Below are 17,641 nucleotides of genomic sequence, written 5' to 3'. Positions count from 1 at the left end.
GGAGGAGGCTGGAAGGAAACCTAGAGGAGGGGGTGTCTTTATTCTTTCAAGCCTGCGCCTCCAGAAGTTGGTCACCACAACTCAAACAGGAGCAGGAATGAAGCCTGGGAGGGATGCAGCCCTGCCCTGCTCCTGGACCTCAACAGGGGCTGGAGCTGGGGTAGCACAGGGGTGGAGGAGCCTTCTGCATTCCTGGTTTTATGTGAAAAAGTTGGAAGAAGGGCTGGGGTGCAGGCAGGGTCTTCTGGTCTGCCAGGTACCATAGGTGCTGGTCTCGTGCTGGGATGAGCTGCAAAGTGGGACTTGTCTGAGCTGGAGGGAGAAGAGAGAAGCTGCTGAGATGGGCTGGGGGAGCAGGGGGAGGGCTGGGGGTGCAGTTAGGGGGATGGGGGTGCAGTGGGAGGGATGGGGACGCAGTGGGAGGGATGGGGACGCAGTGGGAGGGAGGTGGCACAGCCGAACCAGGTGGAAGCTGCCAGGCTGAACCGCCTGCGCCCTGGGGAGGGTAGATCCTAAACACACTTGAGATAAGATCTTAATTTCCCAGTGCCTTTGTTCTACCTACAAAGGGAGTCTCCTCTTTTCCAAATGCCAAACATTTGTATTTCTTGAAGCACTCCAGCTCTAACACTAGCAGCTCTGCTTTATTGACAATCCCTTCTTTCTAATTGCAGGAGCTGAGCAAAGCCCTGGGGACAGGAATAGGTCACTGCAGCCCATCCAGGGCAGGCAGCGGGGTTCACAGTCTTGGAAATTAGTCTTGGAAATTAACTGGGGTGAACTGGAGCTGTTAGCTGGGACAGGGAGAGGCTTGGGGAGAAGGGCTGCTGGCTCCACTTTGCGGGGCGACAGCCTGGCAGGAGGGTTTGTGCATTAGTTCAAGCGCCACTTAAAAAGCACATCCTGGCTAAAGCTGCTGGGACAGGCAGAGCTCTGCGTGCGGGTCTTGTAGTAAAATCCCTTGTGGAGCGGGATCGGGGCTATGTGAGCAGTCACATCTTGCGCTCAAGCTTGTATTTGCCGGCCAAACTCAACTGTCCTCAAGCCTGTTGTGCTCAGTACAAGATTTCCCTTGGTGGGAGCAGCCAGGAGCTGCAGGAGAAGAGAAATTGCTGGGTCTGTGTCCTCTGTGAGGGATTTCGACTGATGGAGGGTCGTTCCGTAGTGATGCTGCGGAGCATCACTCCCAGTTTTGCCTTTTCCTCTGGAACAGAGCTTTTGTGGGGCTGGAGAATCACTGTCCTTGTGGAAGACCCTGAGGAGGCTAAACCTGTATTTCCTCCCACCAAAACTACAATCCCTGTCCCCTCTGGAAGAGCCAGTGGGTCAGCGGGGCTGTGGTGTGTGCGGGGAGGTGGGGATGGGGCGGCTGCGTGCCGAGCTGGAGCGGTTTCATGTCGATCCCGCTGCCTCCGCTATTTGTGTCTGCTGAGAAGGCGTCTTCTGTTCCGGTCACTGGTAGATGCTGGATAATGATCTCTTGTGTGGCTAAATAGGGCTCCAAAGTGACAGCTTTTACACCTGCAGCTCTCTCTTCTGGCCTCTCTTCCCACGTGCGGGAAGAAAATTGTATGTTCCCAGCCTGTGGCTTTTCTTCCAGACTCTTAAAATGGGTGGTTTGGGGCACAGCCCTTCCTGCCGGAGGGTGGAGGCTCCCCTGGGGTGGGAGGCAGGTGCCCATCTCCCATCCATCCTACAGCCCTGGAGCCATCACCTCAGAGCTGCTGGCGGTGACATCAAGGAGGGTTTAATGTGCTTGAGCTGAGACCGTGAGGGGTTGGGATGTGTGAAGAGCTGCTCTGGTTCCCTTTGGATGATGCACAGATGCACAAGTCACTGTCCTCTTTCCCATTGTGGAAGGAGCAGTTCCTCCCGGGAAATTAGTTGTAGATCCCATTTTATTATGATGATGATGGGATGAGGTGTGGATGCAGCACGACCGTGCTGCATCATAGAATCATGGAATGGTTTGGGTTGGAAGGGACCTCAAAGCCCAGCCAGTTCCACCCCTGCCACGGGCAGGGACGTCTCCCAGTGGATCAGGGGCTCCCAGCCCCATCCCACCTGGCCTTGAACCCCTCCAGGGATGGGGAACCACCCCTGCTCTGGGCAACCTGGGCCAGGGCCTCCTCACCCTCTCAAGGAAACATTTCTTACTAAGATCTCATCTCAATCTCCCCTCTTTCAGCTCAAACCCATTCTCCTCATCCTATCCCTGCACTCCCTCATTGACGGCCCCTTCCCCAGCTTTCCTGGAGCCCCTTTCAGTCCTGAAAGCTGCTCTAAAGTCCTCCTGGAGCCTCTAGGCTCAACAACCCCAACTCTCTCAGCCTGTCCTCGTTGAGGAGGTGCTCCAGCCCTCGGATCATCTCCGTGGCCTCCTGTGGACCCGCTCCACCAGCTCCACATCCTTCCGGTGCTGAGGACTCCAGGACTGGCCGCAGGGCTCCAGGTGGGGTCTCACCAGAGCGGAGCAGAGAGGCAGAATCATTCAGCGTGCGGATGAACGGCAGCTCTGAGCCGGAGCGACAGGAGTGGGTACGTGGGTTGGCAGCTTTGGCAGGAGAAGCAGGAGCGATGGCTCTCTTTACGCTCCTTGCACAGCGCTGAGCTGCTTCCCGGCATTGCTCACGTGCAGGACATATCAAGCTATGCATTTCTGTCCCTCTTTATCAGCCGGGGTCACTTGCCCTCCAGTTTGTGAGGGAGCAAAGGGAGCAGGACTCAGCGAGCGTGGCTGGAGCGAGGATTCCTGGGTCTCTAAGCCTGCGTGCAAGTGGGATTCCTCCACGGCCGGGGGGTCGGAGGGCGCCTCTCCCACCCAGCGCTGCTGCCAGACTCCTCTCTGCACGCCCTGGTGCCCTTATAAGGACAGGGAGAAGCTGAAAAGCGCCTTGTCTGAACGCTTCCTCCCTCTTTCCGGTCTTCTCGCTCAGCCCTGGCTATGGCTCCAGCCCAGCAGGATCTGGCTTCTCCTGCACCAAAGCCAGGAATGGGGTCCTGGATCCTGTTCAACTGCAGTTCCCCCATGCTGAGCACGGGGACAGCATCTGCCTTGTGGTCTTCTTGCTTCTTCCCAGCATCTCTGATGCTCATGCCATGCCCTGATTTCCATGGGCTGCACCAGCAGTGGAGATGTTTTGGGTGAGACCTGCCCCCAGGTACCAGCATCTTCCCCCACGACTCCTGGATCAGGTCCCCCTGCAGTCAGGCATCCTTGCACATCAGTTTTTTAGGGCTAATTTCATGGAATCGTGGAGTAGTTTGGGTTGGAAGGGACCTTAAAGATCATCTAGTTCCAACCCCCCTGCCATGGGCAGGGACACGTCCCACTAGAATTTGCTGTCATCTGGGACTTTAGAGGGGTAAAAACACCCAAGGAAGATGGAAGGGGGTGCATTTACGAGGGTAAAAATACAGAACTTGGTAAAGGAACTGCTTGGCCTTGTGATCAGCTTCTTGCTTGGTGGCTCTTTCCCTTTCTAGCCTGGATTCCTTACAGCTCATCACCTTGTGCATTTGCAGCCAGTGCAGATGTCTCGATCGCCCTCCTTGGGGCTGGCTCGGGAGAAACCGTCTTCTGAGCAGCAGCGGGGCCAGCATCCCCCACTTAGGCTGCAGAGCTCTAGAGGAAAACAGCCTTTATTGAAAGCAGAGCAGATAAAGGACAAGCACGGCCCCTCTGCCCGCCTCTCGCTGAGCAAACTGGGGCTGACTCACCCCCTCCTGATCCCCCGTGTGGGTCTGCGTCATGGGCGTCCTCGCCAGCTCTGGTAACCATCAGGCATGAGGAACCAAAGGTTAACACCCTGAGGCTGCTCCTTCCTAATCGCTGGTGTTGGAGCTGTGTTCTCTGCTCCAGCCAGCCAGGTTGGATGGGGCTTGGAGCAACCAAATCCAGTGGGAGGTGTCCCTGCCCATGACAGGGGGTGGAACTGGATGGGCATTGAGGTGCCTTCCAACGCAAACCATCTCATAGGTCTACAATTCTCACTTCCCATCAACCAGAACCTCCAGATCCCATCCCTGGAGGGGTTCAAGGCCAGGTTGGGTGGGGCTTGGAGCCCCTGATCCAGAGGGAGGTGTCCCTGCCCATGGCAGAGGTTGGAACTGGATGGGTTTTGAGGTCCCTTCCAGCCCAACCCATTTTGTGATTCTATGATTCGAGCAAAAGGAGGCTTCTGCCTTGAAATCTGTCTCTCGTGTTCCTCTGATGTGCTTTGGCATCTTGGTTGTGTGAATATCCTCCCAGGGTGGACTCAGCAGCCTGGTTCATTAAGCTTTTGCTTTCTAATGTCACATTAGAGTTAGAAATCCGGCGTGACTCAGTTCATACCATCTATCTGAGGATTTCGCTGATACCTCATGGCCGTGAAGAGGCAGCAGGGGCTCTGACATGCTTTCAAGGTTTGCATTTCTCTTAGTCTGCAGGGTAGGAAGAGGAAATGTGTTTGCGAGCACATCATTGAGTTCTGGGGTGTCTGCACCACCGTAACCCCTGCAGCCAGCAGCGAGGGCAGGGCTGGTGTCTGGCGTCACCTCTTGCTCCCAACAAACCCTCCAGAGCTGTGGGCGCTGTGGTCCCTGAGCCAACGCAGCCTCCTCCTGGCCGGGCCCCCGGGGTGTGGGATGCAGAGCGCTCCGTGCAAAATGGAAACCGCGGTGCCTCATTTTCCTCTGGAAATCTCTCTTTTCCTGTGCTGCTCTGGATCAGGGAGGGGGTGGGACCTGCTCTGCGGTGTCCTGCTTGCCCACAGCCCTGGCAGGGGCGCGTCTGCTGTGCCAGGTCCTGCTCTGAAGCCAGGGAAAGCTGTGGGGGAGCCCAGATGGCAGCAGAGGTGTCTTGGTTTCTCCAGAAGATGCTATAAAACGTTTGGCAGTCTTTCCTGAAAGGTGTTTCCAGGCTCAGCTGGCTGCGCCGTCTGGATGGGGAGGCGAATACGTGAGGTCTGGAGGAGCCTCTCCGTAGGAGTGCGTGTCGGAAAGAAATCGGCTTTATCCCACCTCCCTCAGTGCTTCGCTGCCTCCGAGCTTTTTCTTGGCACGACACGTGAGCGTGGCGGCGATCTGCAAGCGCAGCCTTCATCCTGTGAGCTCTTTCTTTGCAGGGCCAGCCCAGCTTCCCAACCGTCCGTCTGGCACAGGCTGCGTCCGACCGCGGGATGGGAAGGGTTACGGGAAACTGCCTGCGCTGGCAGACCCGCTGGTGTCTGGCCCCTGAGCTCGGGTGAGCGTTTCCCTGCTCTGGAAACAAGGCTTCGGCTGCTCTCCCAGTCTTCCCCCATCACAAGCAGCTCCTGCTCCTCTTCCCACCACTTGGAACCTCTGAGCATCATCCCCACGCTGCACACGCAGAGCCAGAGGCTGCTGTGTCTGCCCTGGCTGCGCAGCGACCCTGAGGTTTAATCTGCTTGCGTGAGAGCCAACGGTGACCTTTTCATTTTGTGACACCACGCAACTGTCTGCAGGGCTCGAGGTGAGCGCCAGGGAGGGGAATCCTGGGCAGGGCAGCTTCAGCTGCTACAAGACGTGTCCAGAGAAGAGCAACGAAGCTGGGGAAGGGGCCGGAGAAGAAGAGGAGCGGCTGAGAGAGCTGGGGGTGTTTAGCCTGGAGAAGAGGAGGCTGAGGGGAGACCTCATTGCTCTCTGCAACTCCCTGAGAGGAGGTTGTGGAGAGGAGGGAGCTGGGCTCTTCTCCCAAGGGACAGGGGACAGGACGAGAGGGAATGGCCTCAAGCTCCACCAGGCGAGGGTCAGGCTGGACATCAGGAAAAAATGTTTCATTGAAAGGGTGATTGGGCAGTGGCAGAGGCTGCCCTGGGAGGGGGTTGAGTCCCCTTCCCTGGAGGGGTTTAAGGGATCTATGGACAAGGTGCTGAGGGACATGTGTTAGTGATTGATGGGAATGGACTCGATGATCCAGTGGGTCCTTTCCAACCTAGTGATTCTATGATTCTACGAAGACGGAGCCCCTTCAGGCTCTTCCCTCCCGACACGGGCAGAGGCAGCTCCCGACAGCTGTTGGTGCGGGGCCAGAACCTCGTGGAGAGGAGGTCAGGGAACCTCTCTGCACATCTGCTTCCTCTGCACCGTCTTTCTGGCCGCTCGGATCTGACAGTCAGCAAAGCTGCTGTGTCGGGTGGGCGAGGCGGCTGGGTGCTGCTTCCTTCCCTGTTGGAGCCATCAAGCAATTGGGTTTCAGCTTCTGCAGAAGCTGCTTCTGCGTGACACGGGTGGGAGCAGCTCCTGCACGGGATAGGGACTGGGACCATCAGAGCTGGGGCTGTTGAGGGCTGGGGAGCTGTGTTAGCTCCCTCCTGGCAGAGCTGGAAACTCCAGTCTTGAAGCTGTGTAGAGCAAAGAAAACCAGGACTTTTCAGGGTGTGGTGGGAAGGGATGCTGATGTCAGGGTCTGGCAAACAGAAAGGGGGACGCTTGTGTTTTGCCAGCCTCCACCCTCCACATTTTGCTTTCATTATGGTCTTCCTGGGTGTATTCCTTGCTAGAGGCAGTGAAATGTCCCCTCACGTGGAAAAGCTCTTGTATGCAGCTCATTAAGTCCTCGGGGCTCTCGAGCAGGCGGCTTGCCGTGGGTCAGCTGCTCCATGAGACGTGACCTGGGCTCGCTGGTGGCCTGTAGGAAACTCAAAGTAAATCTGCGTTACCGCAGCGCCTGCTGGAAGAAAAACAAGACCAGCAGATGCCTTGGAAGCTGCTTGGGTGTTTCAGCACATGGCAACACTCTGTTTCGCTGTTACTGGGTGCACTGGGATCTCTCAAGCAAGGCAGAGGGTCTGAGAGAGCTGCTGCATCTCCTGAAGCGTGTGGGTCTAAGTGGCCTCAAGCTGTACCAGGGGAGGTTTAGACTGGATATTGGGATAAATGTCTCCCCTGACAGAGTGGTGAAGCCCTGGCAGATGCTGCCCAGGGCAGTGGGGGAGTTTCCAGCCCTGGAGGGCTTCAAAAAACACGTGGATGTGGCACTTTGGGACGTGGTTTAGCAGGGACGCTGGGGTTGGGCTGATGGTTGGACTGGGTGAGCTTAGAGGGTTTTTCCAACCTTTGTGGTTCAATGATTCTAAATTGGTTTTTTTCTTGCTACCCAGATTCGCTACAAGGAGGAGTTTGAGAAGAACAAGGGGAAAGGCTTCAGCGTGGTGGCCGACACCCCGGAGCTGCAGAGAATCAAAAAGACTCAGGATCAGATCAGCAATGTGAGTAGCTTCTGTCTGTGTGGGATGTTGCTGTGACCTTCCTCCTGCTGGAGGAGGCTGGGGGGCTCTGCCCAAGCAGACCCTTGCTCCGAAGGCTGCTAACGGACACACGAGGCTGCAGCATCGAGAAAGCCTGGCAGTGTAAATTCTCCAAGTTTACTCAGGCATCTGTGATGCTCTTGCACCTTCTCCTGGCTCTGCTGTGCTGGCAGGTGCTGAGGGTATACGAGGGATATCCAGGGGTATCCAGAGGGATATCAGAGTCCTTCGGTTCTCTGAAAGTGCTCAGGTCCATGTTGAGTCACCTGGAGGGGTTTAAGGGACGGGTGAACGAGGTGCTGAGGGACATAGTTTAGTGATTGATGGGAATGGTTGGACTCGATGATCCGGTGGGTCTTTTCCAACCTGGTGATTCTGTGATTCTGTGACTGTGAGAAACAAGGAGGGGAGCAGCAGAGTGGCATTCGGTGGGGGCAGATGTGGACCGGGGAAGCCCCATCCACCCCTGGTTGTCACCGTGACCCGTGGTGCCAACAGCACTGCAGGGTCTGTGCTTGCTGGGCCCAGCCCCACGCTGCTCCCCTGAGGGGCTTGGTCCCTCCTGTGCTCTCTCTGCCTTGTGTTCATGTATGGAAACCCTGGCTGAAGGGTTCCTTCAACTCCTGCAAAATGCTTTCAGCCATCCGGCTCTGGGGAGCACTTGCTGCTGCAGTTGTTGGTTTGTGCTGAGGCTGCGTGCTGTCCCCAGGGTCCCACCACCCGCTGTCACCACCCCAAGGGATGGGGCAGGCGGCGTCATCGGCTTTCCTACCTACAGCCAACATCTCATGGGACGTGCAACATCATCCGCTTTCCTACCTGGTGCCTGTGTCTCGTGGGACAGGGAACATCATCCCCTTTCCTACCCACAGCCACATCTCACCGCGGCCACCGAGCCGCAGCAGCCTTACGGGGAGCTCCTTGAGGAGCACAGCTCCCCTCTTGCCTCGTTGCAGAGATAGAATCGTAGAATCACCAGGTTGGAAAAGACCCACTGGATCATTGAGTCCAACCATTCCCATCAATCACTAACCCATGCCCCCTGGATGGAGGGGTTCCTCCAGCAGCATCTCTTTGACCTTCTGGAAGGGGAGCTGTGTCCTACGTCTACAAGAGACTCCACTCTTCTATTTCTGAAAGCCAGGTTAAAGCCATGCCCGGCTTCCGTGGCAGCTTGTGCTTCTCCCAGCAGCCGCCGTCGGTGTCCGGGTGCTGCTGGAGCGCTACGTGGCAGACGTGGACCTCTCCGTGTTGCCATGGAGAGGGAGGAAGATGCTCGCTCGGCGCCGGCTGCGGCAGCCGTGGGGTGGATCTGTCCCCAGCCCAAACGCGTGACCCTGTGCTTCCAGAGGCTGTGACACGGGAGCCTGCAGCGGCGTCTGCAGGGAGTGAGTTAACCTTTAGCCGCTAGTGAAAGTCACGCTGCTCCTTATCAGAGGGCCAGGAGCTGTTGCAAAACTCAACCCAGCAGAGCTGGGAAGGCTGGATTCTCCCTGACGAGTAAACCCGCCTCTGGAGCGCAGCTTCGCATGAGAAAACTCCTGAGCATCCGTGGCTTGTGTGAGCTTCTCCCAGCTCCGCGGTGCTCTGAGCTGCTCTTGCTTTTTCGTCCTGAGACATCCCTACCCTAGGGACAAAGAATCTGGGGTGGGAGCTGCTGTCTGCACCCTCGAGGTGTCCAGGGGAGGAGGGTTTGTGCTCACAGGATTGCAGGGAGAGCTTTGCAGGAGCGCACACGCATGCACAAACCCCAGCAGAGCAGGAGGAGGAGGTTGTTTATTCCCTTTTCTGATCCCATTGTGCAGTCTGGGGCAAGGACTGATATCTCCTGGGGGAACTGTGTGATGTTGCATCCCAAACCCCAGGACGTCGAGGGCTGGGGAAGGTTTCCCACTTGGGAAATGGACCTGGCTGGAAGATTTTCCCTGGAGGCAGCATCTCAGTGGGGTCTGAGCTGATCTTTGATCTTTGTTCCAGAAAGCACTGCTCTTTTTGAGAGCATCTGGAGGTCTGAGGGCATTAAATAACACAGCAGAGAGCTGAGACCAGCCTGTGTCGCTCTGCTCAGCCCCCTTCACCCTCTCTCGGCCACCGGAGCGGTTTTCAGCAGCTTCCCCGTGGGCATCTGGCTGCCAGCCTGGGGTTGCAGTGACCCACTTAATAAAGACAAACCTGCTCCCTGCAGAAAGCTCAGCTCAGCAGGCAGCATTTCAGTCCCAGAGGTGCAGCTGGGCAGGCACACGGGCAGCATCTGCAGCTCAGAGGTGCCCCAAAACGCCCTGGGTGGAGGGTGCCAGTAGGGTCCTGCATGCGAGGAAACTCCTGGTGATGGAGAAACCCTCCTGGTGATGGAGCTGTGCAAAGCCTGAGCCTCTAACCACCTGGAAATGCTGTCCTGATCTGTCCCTGCTCAGGTTTCTAAGACAGGGTGCTCATCCCAGGATGTTCTCCGTCCCACCACCCTCAGTGCAGGGTGCCAATAGGGTCCTGCGTGTGGGGAAACCCTCCTGGTGATGGAGAAACCCTCCTGGTGATGGAGCTGTGCAAAGCCTGAGCCTCTGACCTCCTGGAAACGCTGTCCTGATCTGTCCCTGCTCAGGTTCCCATTACAAGGAGCTCATCCTGGGATGTTCTCCTTCCCAGGAGGGCGGCTCTGCTCCAGGCTCTGCCTCCTGCCTGCGCAGGGAACCTGCTGGAGTGCCCTTCAGTAAATAACTGTTTAACCAGCAGACAAATGGGCTCCAGGTGCTTTCCTACAGCAGTGCATTCATTAACACAAATGGCTATTAATTTTTACACCCACACCCAGGCAGCTGGGTTAACCCTTCCCCTACCAGTGGCTGCAGGGGAAGACTGTGCTGGTGGGTTTGGTGGCATCTGCTTTGAGTTTTCTTCAGTGAAAACCCCCCTGAGGTCCTTTTGTGCTTCGGTTAAAGAGAATCTGGGGGTAGATGTTGGAGTGGAACCTCCACGGCACCCACTGGACGCGGGATTTGCACACGGAACTCGGTGTGTGCAGGGGGTGGTTCCTAAAGGTACTTCTGCTCTGTTCCCCTGCAACCTAGGGGTGTGGGAGCCTGTATTTCAGCCACACCTGAAAAAAAGTCATATCTGACACCTCGGATGCTTAAACTGTCTCCTTTTTGTGCCACAAACCAGGGTCTGAGCGAGGGTCCTTGAGGAGGTGGGGGAGGAAAGCCCCTGGGGAGGCTCTGCAGTGGCTGGGACCTTGGTAGCAGAATGAAATGAGCTGGGATGAGGTGAAGGATGTTTCTGGTGTTGAAGGGCTGCAGGAGCTGCTGCCATCGCTGAGGATCCAGGCTCAGCCTCACAGCCAGCGCTGCAGGGCCATCCTAGCTACGCTCTGACCTCTCCTTCTTCTCCTCTTGCTGTAGATCAAATACCATGAAGAGTTCGAGAGGAGCAGGATGGGCCCGAGTCCCAGCGAGGGTGCTGAGCCGGAGCGCAGGAACTCCCAGGAGAGCACCAATTATCGGAGACCCGCAGAGCAGCAGCATCAGCCGCCTCATCACGTCCAACCCAGCAACCCAGGTGAGGCGGTGGGGGGGAAGCACAGCCAGCTCTCTGCGAGGGGCTTTGCAGTGTCCCCCCCGCGTTCCAGCTCCAGATAACGGATCGATCCTTCCCCCGTCAGCCTACCAGCAGCAGCAGCCGTCGTCCCAGTCCTACGGCTACAAGGAGCCCGCGGCACCAGCCTCTACGCAGCGCAACGCTCCTTCTGGAGCAGGGGTGAGTGCAGCCCAGGGCTCCCAGCGCCCGCCTCGCTGCCAGCCCCTCAGTTTCCATCCCTGAGGGTCAAGGTTTGCTTTGCTTGCTCCCCACCCCTGTGCAGGGGAAGAGCTGTTTCGAAGAGGGTGGTGGGTTGGATGCTGGATGCCAGGTTTCTCCTTCATCAGCATCTTGGTGCTGGGTAAAAACCTCCTGGATCCAGCGTGGCTTTTGCACGGGACTCAACACAGCTCCTTAGAATCATAGCATCATGGGATGGTTTGGGTTGGAAGGGACCTCAAAGCCCACTTAGTCCCACCCCTGCCCTGGGCAGGGACACCTCCCACTGGATCAGGGGCTCCAAGCCCCATCCAGCCTGGCCTTGAACCCCTCCAGGGATGGGGCAGCCACCCCTGCTCTGGGCAACCTGTTCTAGGGCCTCCCCACCTCACAGGAGAACATTTCTTCCTAAGATCTCACCTCAATCTACCCTCTTATAGCAATAAATGTCTCCCCTTCATCCTCTCCCTGCCCTCCCTGATCAAGAGCCCCTCCCCAGCTTTTCTGGAGCCCCTTTCAGCACTGGAAGCTGCTCTAAGGTCTCCTTAGAGCCTCCAGGCTGACCAACCCCAACTCTCTCAACCTGTCCTCGTACAGGAGATGCTCCAGCCCTCGAATCATCTCTCTGGCCTCGCTGTCCTTGCCCTGGGACTCCCCCGTGACCGGGCACAGGGACGTTCCATGCCCGCTGACCCCTCTCTCTCTCTCCACAGAAGCGTTTCCGCGCCGTCTACGATTACAACGCGGCCGACGAAGACGAGGTCTCCTTCCAGGACGGCGACACCATCATCAACGTGCAGCAGATCGACGACGGCTGGATGTACGGCACGGTGGAGCGCACGGGCGACACGGGGATGCTCCCTGCCAACTACGTGGAGGCCATCTGAGCCGCGGGAGGGCACGGGGCACGCGGCCGACAGCCGAGCCCCCGGCCCCCACGCGTGTGTGTGTGTGTGTGTGCGCGTCTCTCTCTGCCCCAGCATCCCTCGTCCCGCGTGCTCTGCCTGTGCCCGCCAGAGCCGTGGCCTGACATCTCGGTTACTCTTTTTTTCTGCAGCCGCCTCTGGTTTCTCTTGCCAATTTAGCTTTCTTCTAGCTCTGTCAGGACCCAGGGACTGTCTGCCAGGGATGCTGGGGGCTCGAGAGACCAAACCGCCGCAGCTTTCCTTCTCCTTAGGTCTCGCTCCTCTCTGGTTCTCCCGGGCGCTCCGGCATTTCCCGGCTGAGGGAATCAGTTGGGACCCCCCCAAAGGAAGGAGGAAACCCTCTGTTAGGACCAAATTGCAGGGATAAGGTGAGGGTTGCTCATTCCCAGGGCTGGGGTGGGCTGGCAGCCTCCATCCTGCGCCGCTCCGGCTCATCCTGGTGCTTCTCCCGGCTCCTGCGCAGCGTTTCCATTCAGTCTTCGCTCCCTTCAGTCCTCCAAACAGGAAAACGTTCGAGGTTAAAATCCTTACACAAAAATCTTTCTTTCTTCTCGGGATTCGAAGCGGATGCTCTGGGCAGCCCTGGAAGCAGCTTTTGGTGCTTCTGCCTCAGGCTCTGGCTGCTTCGTTCCACCTCCCCATCCCTCGGGATGGAGCTGAGGGGCTGTGCAGGTAAAGGTGCAGCCACAGCGCTGCTTCACCTGGAGGCTGCTGCTCCCACTCAGGGGCTGGAGACGGGCTGGGCTCCACGCTGAGGGCGAGCACTGCGATACAAGCCCCGCTGTCCCCTCTTCCAGCTCCAGTTTTGTCTTTGGGGCCAGGAGCTGGGGGTCCTCTGCTCCCCGTGAGCAGCCTCTTCCTCCCTTGGCAGTGGTCGCTCCCCAGATTCACTCAGAATCTTGTGCTTTACTCTTGCTGCTGTGGGGCTTTTGGGACACTCTGACTAGATGGTCTGGGGAGCCAGCAGGATCGACCCCAGTCCCTGTGCCTCCTCTGAGCCTCGTGTGAAAGAGCGTCCCTCTCTTTCACCGTGCTGAGGACCATCCTGGGTGCTTGTCCTCTCAGTATTGAGTGGTGGAGACCAGGGTCCAGCACTCTGAGCCACCCAGCACCTCTCGTTGCTCCTCAGCGGTGGTAGTTCTGGGACCACCTCTCATTTAGCATCGTGTCGTGGACCAAAATCTCAAAGCACATCCCCGTCCCCTGCTCTTTTGGGGCTCTGAAGGTACTGGAGCTGGATGGGGCAGGGCTAACTGGAAGCCTGTGCGGGGAGGGTGGGAGAAAGATGCTCTTCTGGCTCCGAGAAGCCAAACATTGGGAAGCAGCGATGCCTTTGTGCTGCCTCCAGTGCTCCCGCTGCTCCCACTGCTCCGTGCCCACTCGCAGCTCAGCCTGGGGCAGCCGGAGGGGACCATCCCCATGCCAGGAGCTGCCACTTTGCTGTTTCTTAAGGAAAAGAGGGAATCTAGGGACCAAAGCGGCTGAGTTGAGATGTTCCTTGGCTCTCTCTGGGGCCACATCCTTCAGGTCGGTCTCACGGAAGGGGAGAGGATCCCACCACCTCGTGCTTGCAGTTCCCTTTCTCAGAGCTCACGGGGCTGCAGGGCTGGTGTGTGGCTGGGGTTGGGGTGACAGGGGTCAGGAGCTTCTGGAGCAAACGCTGTTCTGGTGAGGAAAGGGCTCTGGAAACCCACCAGAAGGACCTGAGATGATGAGATGGGAGTATTTTGTCCCTGGCTTCTTCCCCAGCCGGCTGCAATGGGAATGGGAAGAGTGACAGGGACTCCTGGCGTCGTCATCGCCGCGGGGTGAGAACGGGACCCCAGAAGGAGCCGGGAGGGGCTTTACGGGAAGGGAATCCCGGTTGGTGCTAAAACAAACGAGCACAAGAGCAGGGGAGAGGGGGTGGCCGGACAGGGTCGGGGGAGTCTGCGTCTCCCTGCTAATCCTCTTCTTAATCACATTCTTGTCTGGGAACAGGGGGGAGTATCAATGTGAATAAACTGTTTTTTAATGGACCAAATAACACAGGCGATTACATTTTGGTATATAAACCTTTTTTTAAGGCTACCTGGAAACCATTGTCCCGATTCTCCCCTCCCACGCCCTGCCCCTTCTTCCCTGCCATGGGAAACAAACCTCTTACCGCTTGATTTCTGCCTTTTCTCTCGACTTATGCACTTTTTTGCCTTTTTTTCATAGCTGAAAAGCACCTAAACCTGTATTTAAAAGAAAGAAAGAAAGAAAATAGTTAAAAAAAAAAACAACCTCAAAAAAGTAAAAGCTAAATTGCTTCTCATCACGTGTAAAATAGATCTTGTCCATCCCAGCTTTCCCGGTTGCGTCTCAGTGCTGAGCTTAGAACGTGTTTTCTTCTGGATCCGTTGCTTGATTGGGGTTTGTCCTTGTGTCTCCTTCCCGTCGGGTTGAGCACCCACCAGTAAAAAAAAAAGCGATTTGGCCTTTTTAACCGAACCATCGAATGGAACAAACCGACCGATTCTCTCCCCCAATTAAAAATAAAAGTTTAATTTTTACCTGCCGATTGTGCTGGCTTTGCTTGTGGTCACTTTTCTAGCCTTTTCTGGCTCCCTTGGACATAGGGATCTCGGTGCTGGGGAGGCTGATGGAGTTGGGATCTCATCTCTGCCTGCATCCCCTGGGAGTGGGAGACGCCAGCGATCCTGGGAGCCAACCTGGGGTCAGAGGAGCCTCATAGAATGGTTTGGGTTGGAAGGGACCTCAAAGCCCATCCAGTCCCACCCCTGCCATGGGCAGGGACACCTCCCACTGGATCAGGGGCTCCAAGCCCCATCCAGCCTGGCCTTGAACCCCTCCAGGGATGGGGCAGCCACCCCTGCTCTGGACAGCCTGGGCCAGGGCCTCCCCACCCTCACAGCAAAACATTTCTCCCCAAGATCTCAATCTCCCTTCTTGCAGCTGAAAACCATTCTCCCCATCCTCTCCCTGCCCTCCCTGATCCAGAGCCCCTCCCCAGCTTTCCTGGAGCCCCTTTCAGTCCTGGAAGCTGCTCTAAGGTCTCCTCGCAGCTTTCTCCAGGCTGACCAACCCCAACTCTCTCAGCCTGTCCTCATACGAAAGGTTCTCCAGCCCTCGGATCATCTCCATGGCCTCCTCTGGATTCTCTCCACCAGCTCCACGTCCTTGCTGTGCTGAGGACTCCAGAACTGCACCCAGGGCTCCAGGCGAGTTCTCATGAGAGTCGAGTAGAGGGGATGCAACTTCTTGGCTTGTCCCTTGTTCTCTGCATGGGATGCTGGAGGCGTTGGGAGCCCTGTTGCAGCGTGTCTGGCCGCTGTGCTGCGGCTGCTGGGTACCTTGGAACCCCAGGAAACCAGCATCAAAATTAACCCACAAGCCAGGTTGGAGAAACCCTTGCAGAGTAGGGTGCAGGCGATGCCTCCATGCTTGCTGACCCACTTTGGGGTCTTTCTCTCAATGCCAAGTGCCGGTTACACCGTGGCTCTGGCATCTGCTGGGGTTCAGGTGTTCTGGACACCAGAACCACCCAGGGAAATGGTCAACCAGGACCTGGTTTCACCCAACCTGGCCAGGAACACAGCACAACAACAGCCAGGTCCTCCTACTCCCAGCCAGAAAGCAGCTGGTGAGAGCTCAGCTTGGCTGCTGCAGCTTCTCAAGGTGAGATTTTTTAGTGTTTGGCAGTGGGATAAGAAAATCTTAAAGGTGTGTGGAGAAGGATGTTGTTTGCATCAACACCACCAGCCAAAAAACTGAGATTATGACGGCTCAGTGGCTGGTGCTGCTCACTTAAAGCCTCGTTACTGTAAACTACACTGAAGCAGGCGGTGAGACACCAAAACCAGAGGATGCTGCAGCATCCCAGGAGTACCAGACTCTGAAAGGTGCGAGATCAGTGTGGTCCCAGCTGATCCGTGAGGTTTGTGATGGCCCAGGCTCATTTTTGCTGCTTTCCCCACCTGGCGAGCTCTTTCCCAGCTGCAAACAGCGGTTGCACCTCCGGAAGCAGCTCCACAAACTGCAGTTTGGGTTGGAAGAGCCAAAAGCAGCCGGTGCCTCCCGGGAGCCCCGCTCGCAGGTCTGGCTTGAGCGAGCGCTCCTCCACCCCAGCAAGGCTGAAACCCCATCTGACCGCTGGTGTTCATCCCTTTATTTTCCGCCTGCCTGCCGGAAAGCGGCTCCGTCAGCTCCAGCATCATCTCTCCCTCCTGAGCCGAGCGAGGACGCAGCGGCTCTGCCGAGCATCCTTTTCCCACGCCGCGGGGAGCCCGCCAGCTCCTGCCCCGCCAGCTCCTCGCTCACCATGCTGGATATTTTCATCCTGATGTTTTTCGCCATCATCGGCTTGGTGATCCTCTCCTACATCATTTACATGCTCTGAGAGCGAGGCCGGGGGAGATGCGGCCCAGCAGCAGCCTCGCAAGCGAAGAAGCATCGTCCAGGTGAGCCGGCTGCTCGTCTCCCGACAGGCTTTAATTTCTGGGAATAAAACGTGTCTTGGAAGGTGGGGAGAGGGGATGGGTTTGTGTTTAACGCTGTTGTCTTTGGCTGCTCCCTCTGCCTGGCCAAGGCAGCCGAGCTGACACCGCAGGAGGGCACCAGGATTTATTTTATAAATCAGGGAGAGCATCTCACCTTCTGAGCGGCTGCTGGATTCTCCCTGCTGGGTTTATCACCCCTTTTCCCCTCTGGAAAAGCTGCTCTCTCCCTTTTATAGCGCTGCAGCATCACTTGCAGCTTTTATTCCTGTGAGGGAGAGAAATAAAACAGCGTAGAGGGGGAAGTGAGATGGAATCCTGGCTGCATCATTTTAAAGGAGGCAAAAGGGGGGGTGCCAGGCGCAGTGGGGGGGCGGCTGCTGGTGCTGCCTGCGCTCACACACGCTGCTCATCCCACCCCTTCACCTCCAGCATCTCCTTTTCTCTTCCACAGCCACCGCCTGGTCCGTCTTCCTCAGAGCCTTCTGGAAAAGCGTTAACCCTCTGCGAGCAACCGGCTGCCCAAGGCGGAGGACGGAGCTGGCATCGCAGAGGGGTCTGGAGGGGGAAAAATGGGGTGGCAGGGGTGGCAAGGTGAGGTCCCGCTGCCAGGGCGTGGGTTGTCCCTAGTGACGCATCCCTGGGGGGGATGTGAAGGGTCCTGCCCCTCGACGTGGCTTCCGAGGTCGGTGGGGTTTAATTTTAGAAAGCGCTTCTATTTTTAGTGAAAAATGTTGAAGGAAATGAAATAAAGAGAAGGAACGACGCGGGAGACCGAGAGCATCTCTGGTGTTGACTCTTGCCAAAACACACCCCCACGCATCGACCGCAGGGCTGGGGGGCGCACGGCTAGGGGACCAAACCCCACTTCTGGGGAGAGATGCGAGCCCTGAGAAGGATGAGAGAGTCACAAACCATTCCAAAACACATCGGTAGCCTCCAGGCTGAGCAGGAGGGGCCCCTGATCCAGGCACCGTGGGGGATGAACTGGGCTCTCCCCGGTTTGGAGGGTTCCCGAGCGTCTGAGCTGTGGGTCGCCCTCACCCAGGTCCCCTCTCCGATGTTCAGGGAAGCTCCAGGAGGTCTCAGGTCACCTCAGCGTAGGAAAAGGAACATTATCAACGCGACGGAAATTTCTGTAGGATGGAAAGACCACTTCAGAGCTTAATCTCCCCCAGCTTGGAGAGGTCTG

The 17,641-nt window shown here is 57.2% G+C and overlaps 1 protein-coding gene across 1 annotated transcript in view; it reads left to right on the top strand.

The window, feature by feature from the left end:
• Positions 1-14,514, top strand: part of LASP1 (LIM and SH3 protein 1) — a 34,356-nt gene extending 19,842 nt beyond the window's left edge. The window contains exons 4-7 of the mRNA XM_069877243.1: positions 7,107-7,214; positions 10,649-10,805; positions 10,909-11,003; positions 11,756-14,514. Coding sequence (XP_069733344.1) covers positions 7,107-7,214; positions 10,649-10,805; positions 10,909-11,003; positions 11,756-11,929 — 534 coding nt within the window. The 3' untranslated portion in view covers positions 11,930-14,514. The remainder of the gene's footprint in view (positions 1-7,106; positions 7,215-10,648; positions 10,806-10,908; positions 11,004-11,755) is intronic.
• The last annotated feature ends 3,127 nt before the right edge of the window (positions 14,515-17,641 follow it).

This window comes from Phaenicophaeus curvirostris, chromosome 26 (assembly GCF_032191515.1).
Source record: "Phaenicophaeus curvirostris isolate KB17595 chromosome 26, BPBGC_Pcur_1.0, whole genome shotgun sequence".
In the NCBI taxonomy this organism is placed as follows: domain Eukaryota; kingdom Metazoa; phylum Chordata; class Aves; order Cuculiformes; family Cuculidae; genus Phaenicophaeus; species Phaenicophaeus curvirostris.
The sequence above is the reverse complement of the archived record's forward strand: the minus strand, read 5'-3'. Positions and strand labels throughout refer to the sequence as shown.